The sequence below is a fragment of the Trachypithecus francoisi genome, unplaced genomic scaffold (genome assembly GCF_009764315.1).
Source record: "Trachypithecus francoisi isolate TF-2019V2 unplaced genomic scaffold, Tfra_2.0 Lachesis_group0, whole genome shotgun sequence".
Lineage (NCBI taxonomy): Eukaryota > Metazoa > Chordata > Mammalia > Primates > Cercopithecidae > Trachypithecus > Trachypithecus francoisi.
In genome coordinates this window covers 139,909,674-139,918,607 of record NW_022681453.1, presented here as the reverse complement: position 1 = coordinate 139,918,607, position 8,934 = coordinate 139,909,674, and the positions used below count along the sequence as shown (strand labels likewise).

Genomic DNA, 8,934 nt, shown 5'->3' with positions numbered 1-8,934 from the left:
TGGTGTAAGCGTGTAGTCCCAGCTACTCAGGAGGCTGAGACAGGAGAATTGCTTGAACCGGAGAGGCGGAGGTCGCAATGAGCCAAGATCACACCACTGCACTCCAGCCTGGGCGACAGAGTGAGACTCCATCTCAAAAAAGAAGAAGAAGAAGATGCTCAGGGAAGAATGAAACAAGTTCTACATGTCCCAGCTCAGCTTTTCTACCACCAGTATCTCACAGGTGGTCACCACGGCTGGTCTGGGCAGGGGTGGGGGCTACTGAGAATGTTCTCTCTAGCAGTCCTGGGGATACCTGAGGTCAAGGTTAGGGACAATGCCTCCTTCTCAGTCTTATGACTGACCATGCACAGGGCAGGGCATGGAGTGTGAATCTAGATGGAGAGACCGTGCCACTCCTGGATATGCTGGGCAACTGATCAAAGAGCATTTCCCTGGAGGTGCCTCTGCCCATGGCTCACAGTCACTTCTATTCCGACCTGAACACCCCTGACTCTGGCCTCTGAGGATGCTGGTTGGAACTGTCATTGATGATGGGTCCTGGGATGGTACTGGGTCAGACAAGGCATTGAAGAAGCTGGGCAGGCAGATCTGAGCCTTCACCAGCCCATTCTGACCACATTTTACCAGCTTGACATCCCTCTCCTGCTCCTCTAGCAAGTTTGCAGGAGGTGGGACCCAAGGAGGTCAGCATGGGCAACGGCTTTGGAGACATCTCTTGCTGACTGATGTTATTTGCCATACTGCCTCTGTGTCTAAACCTTTTTATTAGTGGCATATTGTCTCTGCTCACTCGACTTGTGTTGGTGACATTTGTTTTGTCCACTACCTAGCTCCTCTTGGCTAAGCCCTGGGTAATCGCAACATGGTCATCCTAGACCCTTGTTTGCAGGAATGACTGCGGCCTGTGAAACACTCACACTCAACAATTTCTGGGACTCTGGGCAGCTCTGCCAGCTGCTTTGTATGATATGAGATTATAATGGTCTTTTTGGCTGGATTTAAGGAGTGGGGGGCCACAATGGGGACCTGGTCTTACTTCATCACGCGCAGAGGAGAGAGGATACCACTCAAAAATATGGGAGCTGAAGGCCCTTAGAACTGTGAATGCCTCATATGAAAATATGGATTTCTGTCAAAAGCCAAAAGAGTGGAGGCATCTGGTTTCAGTAATGTATTAGATCACCCATCCTTTGGGTGGGGGAATATGGCTCCAAGTTGGAAGCTGGTCCCATTTTAGGCCATATGAGAACATCAACCACCAGGGGAACCAAGCCAGACCAAGCCAACATTTATTGTTGCACAAGCCTGTTGCAGTCCTGAGGGGATCTTCTGAGGGAGGTGTGGGTAGGAAACTGAGTGGCCACCAGGGTGAAGGGCAGACAGAGGAGGCTGTGACCAGCAGGCTCCTGTCCAGATGATACGTGGGCTGGAGGCCTCCTCGCCACACTCCAGGGAGGGTGGGGTGGGAAGGGAGATTTAGGGATAATGGTATTAATAATATAAGTGGTAAACAAATAACCAAGAGGATCCGGCTGGTTACAATACACAAAAGTTAGCAGTAAGAGTCTGTGCTTTCACTTTCCTATCAGCCAGATCTGAGTTCAAATCCTGTATGTGTAGCAGGGTGAGGTACTTGTTCTCTGTCAGAGCCCATGGGTGCACATCTCCAAGCCTAGTTACAACAGTTGGCACATAGGTTGGTGGACAAGGAGGGCAGCTCTTGATTCCTGTTGCTTCCACAGCACAGAGGGATGGGTATGGCTGGTGTGACAGATCCCACTTGACAGATGAAGCCACTGAGACTTGCAGAGCAGGTAGGCTTAGTCTGAGATCTCGCATTCGCTGGTGGCTGCCTCCTCATTTCCCAGAGGCTTCAGAGTCCCTCAGTCCTTGGGTTGCATCGTCCTCCCACCAGACTGACCCTGGGGCCACTCCACTTCGGTAGGGAACCACTAAGACAACTGTGGTCCCCAAACGAAAACTCCAGAATAACCCACTTTGAGGAGCTGATAGTTAAGCGTAAGAGAGAATGGGGGTAGTGAGCTGCATCTTTAGTGAAATGCCTGAGTGGTAATGCTTAACCCAAAGGAACTTGACAGCAATGGTGAAATTTCAGGCACTGCCTTGGTGTTGGTGCTGGTGACCTTCCGGGGCAGAACCTTTCTGCCCTCAGATCACACCGGCGTTGTTTGAGGATCACCGGTTGCTTTCCTCCGATTGGGCAGAGGAGCTAGCAGGGGGCGAAGTCAGGATGAAAGTATGTAGACTTTTTGCCCTTGATTGGCGCAGGGAGCTTTTGGAGGAATCTGATGACTGAGTTCCACCTGCAATCTTCCAGGAGAGGCGCTGCCATCTCTCTTACTTGCCAGAAACGCTCCAGGCAGGCGCTAGGGCTGCGTGCTCTAGGAGTGTCCGGACCAGAGACCAGGGGGCCGGGGGGCAGCCTCCGAGCCCGGGGCCGGGGCTGGCCGCGCCCGGCGAAGGCCTCTGTCCCCGGCGTCTGCCGGGGTGAGTGGGAAGGGGCGGGAGGGGCCGCCTTGGGCCCCTGGGATCCTGGTGGTCAGACCAGGGAGACTTCGGCTTGGAAGCTGGAGGAGCGGCGGGCACCGGGGCTGACGCGGGTCAGCATGGAGACCTGCGTGCTGCACGTGGCGCTGTTGCTGCCTCCCGACGGGTGCCGGTATTTGGGGTTCCAGCCCAGGACGCCCTGCAGGTGCCAGCGCCGCCATTTCCGCCTCAGCTCCGCCTGCACCTAAGAGAGGGGAAGGTGGTCAGGTCCGCTGCTGTGGAGCCTCTTCCACTGCTGATTGGGCTGCCCTGGACTTAGGGTTCTGAACTAGCCAGTCTTATCCTCTTCAGGAAATCAAAATGGAGAGACCCCGATGCTGCCTTGGGCGGTGCACACTTGGGACTGGGTTGAGGCCAGGTTCAAAATGAGGCCTTGGAATGGTAGGAGGTGAGAGGCAGAGAGGATCCGAGAATACAGTCCAAGGAGAGAGAGGGATATGCTGCCTAGGGGTGCCTATACCACAATTCTTCCCATGCTGGGTCTCCAGCTCACTTGACTGGGTTTTTGTGTATAGTAACCAGAGCTCCACAGCAACTCAACCTTCATTGGAAGCCTTACCCCTCACCACTCATTGCACACAGCCACTTAACTAGGTGTTTCTCAAACTCTGTTGTGCACAGGAATCCCCCTGGGGTTTAGTAAAAACCTGTTTGTTTGTTTTTTTAAATAATTATTAAAATGCAGATTCTAAGCTAGCAGGTCTGGGGTGGTCCCAGAGATGTGCATTTTTAACAAGGGCCTAGGTGACACCAGTGCTACTAGTTTGAGGACCATACTTGTAGTAGCAAGGTTTAACCCGTCCTTGCTCTGCACATATCCCACCAGTGTTTCTGGACCCTGGTCCTGGGAGTTCCATTGCCTGAGCACCAAGGACTGGGAGGGGCTTACCTCACCATTGAGGAAGCAGTAGAGGATAGCCACCACAAAACCCTGAGAAGGAAGAGTGCAGGAGAGGTGAGGTAGACAGACAGGAAGCCCCCAGCCCTGCCCCTCCCTTGGCTCCAGCCCCTGTGTTCCCCTGGTTAAGGAAAGAGCTAAGCACAAAGTAGGTGCTTATCTAATACTTACTACAGTAAAAAGATTGGAATCCAGTGGCAAGGGCCAAGACTCCAGGTTGAATTCCCTTAAAAGCCAGGGAAGAATGCAGCCTTAAGTCAACAGCCCATACCTGGAAAGACCCCACGACGAGCTCAAAGACCATCTTCACTTCAGGCTTAAAATTGTCAGGAAAGAAGGCGAACATGATGTAGTGCACTCCAAACAGGGGGATCAGCAGGAGTGTGGACCTGGCCAGCCTCCTGGAGACAGGGGAGGGACAGGGCATGGGTCTATGTGTCCACACATGTGGATTTGATAGGGCATGGCATGGGGCAGCTGGAGGCACAGAAGATGGAGACAATGACCAGGACGTGTGAGGATGGACTGTAGGTTCCTCTAAATATTATGCCTTTCTCTGTTCCTGTTCCACAGCTGCAGTGCCTCTGCCCTTCTGCCCCCAGCGCTCCTGGCCTGGAGGGAAGCATGAGAGAGAAAGAAACCCCCTCTATTCTCACCCTTCTGGAGGAGAGAGGGTAAGAAGTAAAGGAGAGTCCAGTGAGAATGATGCTAACAGAGACATGTTAGCTGAAATCCACTATTGGGAGTTCTGTTGCCTGGGCCCCCTGGTCTGGGAGAGGCTTACCTCATCATTGCAGTAGAGGATACTCTCAGCCATCAAGAGCAGTAGAAAATCTCTTAGGCAACAAGAGATTCTGGTTCTTCCTCTCCTGGTCTCAGTTTTTCCAATTTGTATAATGCAGTAAGTGTATGCTTGACATAGTCAAATTATAGAAACAGGGGCTCACTATGAACTTGGAAGTGTTTTGGGTACTATGAAGCACAGTGCATCCATGAGAGACCATGAGAGAAGACGTACTAGGAAGCAAGTCTTTCTAACTGGGGTGCTGACCACATATGCCCAGGGCCACTTGGGAGGGTGATGGGGACCCACGTTCATGCCTGATCACCAGGGACAACCCAGAATTAATCAGTATCACCCTCTGTCTGTGTTTTTTCTGCTGTGTCTGCTTCTCCAGAAGTTGCCAGCTTCTCTGGGATTGCATATACTCCCAGCATGCTCTGAAGGACCAGATTCTCCTTCACAGCCTTGTATGGTCAGTAGGGTCAGTATTCATTCTAAATGCTCACCCCCCTCCCATGGTCCAGGGCTCTTCCTGGTTCAGGCCTCCCAGCCACCTGACCTCATAGCTGATTCAGGCAGTGTGAGCCCATAGATCCCTGGCTAGGAGAGGTGGGATGTGGATAGGGAGGGTCTCTGACTCTGTCTCTCCTGTCTTAGCAGTCAGTCCAAGGAAGCCTAGTCCAAGGCCTGAGGTCCCACAGCAAGCTGGGGGCAGAGGAGCTGGCCTTGCCCATCCCACCCCTTCCTGGACCTGGTTCTCAGCGATGCCAAGATCCTGAGCACTGCCCACGCCTCTTCGGCTGCAAAACTATCCCACGCACCCGAGGCTAACAGATGGAGGCTTTCTTTAAATCAAAGGCTTATGGGGAGGTGGAGAGTGGGAGCTGACAGCCTCTCCTTGAGGAGCTTCATCTCCGACTGCCCCCACCCCTTCTGCCTGCTGACAACTGTTTCCTTTCTGTCTCACCACACAGACCTGGCCCTGACCATGGCCAGCTCTGCTTGCTTCAGATTCAGGCCCTTTTGTACCATTGTAAGTTGGGGGAAATAAGGTCCCATCGGCAAAGGAGAGGATGAAGGTGCACAGGCTCAATGTGCTGCCCCTTAGCTGCAGACCCCCACTGAGCCTTTCCTTCTCAGACAGGAAGGGAAGCTCCGCCCACACACCTGGCAGGAGAGAATGCGGTCACACCAGGAATGTGAGTCTTAGTCTCATCAGGGAGAATCACAGGATTCCAGAATAGAATCCTAAATCCAGCAGCATGTGACATTCTAGCCAGGAATCTTAGAACCACAGCACAGACTCTCCAAAGAGAAGGCAGGCCGAGAAGAATCCCAGGGCTGGAAGGCCTTGTGGGACGTCCCGGGTTTGTCTTGTGTGAATAGCACTGATACTCAATCTCCTACTCCCATCTGTGGGCATGCAGACCCTACCTGCCTTCCCACAGCCTCGCTTTTCACATGTTTCATGTTTCTTTAGCTCTGTCTTCAAGCCTTGTTGCTCCCTCAAAAAACCTGCCTCTTCCTCCAGTCTTCCTAAGCAGGGGGAACAGTATTGACACCTTTCCAAGCCCTGGTCCATGGACACTGTGGCCTCTTCTCCCTGCCCATGGTGACATGCTCCAAAACCCTCGAGGAGAAGGGAGTGTATGTCAGTTTCCTCTCTGTAAAATAAGGATAATTTTACAGGGCACTGTGTGGATGAAATGACATGATGCATGGAAATCCCTTAGCATGTGCCTGGCATGTAAACTGCAGGAGTCATCATTATTACTGAGGAATACTGAGTCCTGAACATGGCTGTCTCATTGGCAGACTGGGGTCTCCCTGAGGGCATGCATCTACTATGTGTTGATTGCACCCCTTTTCCATGCGAGGCACATGCCAGGGACTGGGCACATGGTATGAACAAGACATCGGTGTCCTCTTGAGCTCCCTGGATTGGCAGCAGATGCATACCTGGGAAGGATGCTAGGTGAGTGTGGGCAGGAGATACATGTGTGGGGCTCTGAGTGCAGCCTGGTGAGAGTGGGGCTGGAGCAGGGGACGGTGGTGGGCTGAGCCAGGCCATGGTGGAGTGGGCAAGAACAATATGGCTCCTTGGTGACTCTGGATGTTTGGGGTGGGAGGACTTCAAGGAGATGTGGGATGATTTGAGGACTGGGGATGGAGGTTCTGGGGGCTGAGGCACTAGGCCCACACTCACGAGTATGGACTGCTGTCACTCTTCCTGATATCTGGGGGCCGCAGTTTCTGAAGCAGGATTCGGATGATGCAAATAAACAGGATGAAGTTCACCTAGTGGGTGAGGACCCAAGTTCAGGCAGTCAGAGTGGGAAGGCTGAGGTGTCCAGGCCCCTCGGCTGCTGGCCTGTCTTCTTTCCCAGGGTCTTGCTGCCCCTCTCTCTATCTTACCTCTCCTCTGGCGCTTCCCCTTTGGGCAGGCCATCCAGGAACTCTACCTCCTTCACATCCCTAAGAACTGTGCTCCCAATCCGCTTACACTCAAGGAAGAACTGGTGGGACAGGGGTGGGGATGATCCTGCATTGGGCATTAGGAAGCTACGTTTCCGTTCTGACCTAGATACTAATTTCCTGTGTGACCTTGGGCTAAGTTGCCTGCCCTTTGGGCCTATTTTCCCATCTCCAGGTGGTGGGAGGGTACCTTACCAAGATGGAGGTGAGGATGGGGCCCTTTATGATCCACCACAGTGAGGAGTTGATGGTGTCCCAGCACCTGAGCAGAGTGTGGGGAGGAATGAGAGGGTCTGTCCTCAGCCAGAGAGAGAATCAGCAGCACCTCCCCCAGTTGTCCCCAGCTCTGCTCCTGAGCCCTTTAGCGGCCCCGGGCCCAGAGTCTGTTGCTCCCCAGGTCCTCCTCCAGCCTCCCCTCTGGCCTGAGAGCTGTGGTTTTTGTCCACTCACCAAGGCCACATGGCATTATCATCCCACCCAGGGGCCTGCCCAAGTGATGGCGCCTGGGGGAGTGTGTGGGGCAGCAGCTCACCCATAATCCTCAAAATGGATCCTGGCGATAGTCCACACTATGGTGAATGTGCTGGGTACCCCTGTCAGGCCCAGGGAGAGTGATAGAGCAGAGAGGGCACAGGAAGCAGGGGTAGAGGGCATGAAGGAAAGATTTCGGAGAAAAGCAGAGAGAGGGAGGGAGAGAGAAAAGGGTGGGTTGTCAGGCTGTTGTCTTTGGTTGCATAGGTTGTTCACCGCGGAGGGATTCTCCACTGAGGGGGTGAAGCTGTATGCCTGAAGGGCTCTGTCTACCTAGATGGACATTCTCTTTCCAATTGTGACAGAGGCCCTCTATAGATTAGCAGTGGCCCTGTGTATTTCGGGGGCTAAAGGGAAATGGAAAGATGTTCACAAAATCTGTCCCACAGGTCAGCCCTAGGTGCAGCTGCAGCCTGAGGGACTTGTCCTGGGCTCAGACATTTTGAGGACTTTCTCGACACTTGGCTGATATTCTTGCAGGCAGGACCTGCAGCTAAGCAAGACGTAGGACTGCAAGCCAGCTTGGCACCCTTCCCCTAGGGAGTTTTCCAGGCCTTGCCCCCTCTGTCCCCAGCCTGGAAGCCCTCCCTGGTACCATACCCCAGCCGATGAGTATGTACCCCCAGAAGTACTTCCGCTCGGAGAAGAAGGAGACGGCAAGCAGGGTGTACAGATAGAGGCCCTCCACCAGCAGCCAGAAGAAATTGGCCATGACGCAATATTGGAAAAAGACCATGGCTGCCTTACAGCCCACCTACAGGGGGAGGAGAAAAGACAAGGTTCACTGGGGCTGTCAAGGGTCCTTGACTGCCAACACCCATGTCTGGGGGGACAAACACAGTTGCAGTGCAGCCAGTTTAATTTCTTTGTTGTTTTGCATTATCCCCTTAAAAATGTACTCATTGGTTTTCCCATTTTCCCTAATTTTAGATCCTCTGATACTTTGGGATAAACTGGTGATTTTAATGATCCATCCATCAGTTCATCTATTCATCTTCCCATGTATACATCTACCCATAAGCTCATTCAATCATCCACCCACCTATCCACGAATCCATTTATTTACCTACTCACCCACTAAACATTCACAATCAACGCATCAATTTATCCATCTTTTATCCATGTATCCATCCATCATCTATCATCTTCCCATCTATCAATCCATCCACCTACTCACCTATCTCTCCGTTCATCTACCAACTCATTCAGTCATCTACCCATCCATTCATCTCTGCACCCACCCATCAATCCACTCGTGCATCCACCCATCTATCTACCTACCTGCCCCTCTGCCCATCATCTGTCCAATCTTCCTTACTTTACCCATTTATCCTGCTGCCTACTTAGCCATCCACCAACCTGCCCATCCACACCCCCACCCCACCCACTCATTCATCTAATGTCAATTTGTATTGAAGGTAGCTGGAAGGTATGAGGGAGAATTCTTGCCTGAGTTTGCAAGAGTCTGCTGAGTGTGGTGGGGTGGAGGGCTGTGGACTGTGGAGTGGGGCCCAGATGGAAGTGTGGAGGGAGACTGGGACTGAGAAGAGGGTAGACGATGAGGAAGTAGAAATGAAGAAGAAGAGAAGAGGGGAGGGTTGGCCATTCCTCCTGGGGTTCAGAGGACCTAGTGGAAGAATGGTTTTCTCAGGCAGACGAGGACCATGAAGGAGTC

The 8,934-nt window shown here is 52.7% G+C and overlaps 1 protein-coding gene across 7 annotated transcripts in view; it reads right to left on the bottom strand.

Annotated features, from left to right (window-relative positions):
- Positions 1-1,274: 1,274 nt before the first annotated feature.
- Positions 1,275-8,934, bottom strand: part of VIPR1 (vasoactive intestinal peptide receptor 1) — a 35,164-nt gene continuing 27,504 nt past the window's right edge. For 4 of the 7 annotated variants that reach the window (XM_033212196.1, XM_033212194.1, XM_033212193.1 and 1 more), the window contains exons 7-13: positions 7,860-8,013; positions 7,261-7,321; positions 6,924-6,990; positions 6,460-6,551; positions 3,741-3,870; positions 3,461-3,502; positions 1,275-2,755 (exon numbers count right to left, since the gene is read on the bottom strand). In XM_033212196.1, coding sequence (XP_033068087.1) covers positions 2,564-2,755; positions 3,461-3,502; positions 3,741-3,870; positions 6,460-6,551; positions 6,924-6,990; positions 7,261-7,321; positions 7,860-8,013 — 738 coding nt within the window. In that variant the 3' untranslated portion in view covers positions 1,275-2,563. Of the gene's footprint in view, positions 2,756-3,460; positions 3,503-3,640; positions 3,871-6,459; positions 6,552-6,923; positions 6,991-7,260; positions 7,322-7,859; positions 8,014-8,934 lie in introns of all 7 variants that reach the window. The other 3 variants (XM_033212199.1, XM_033212198.1, XM_033212195.1) reach the window with 3 other exon arrangements.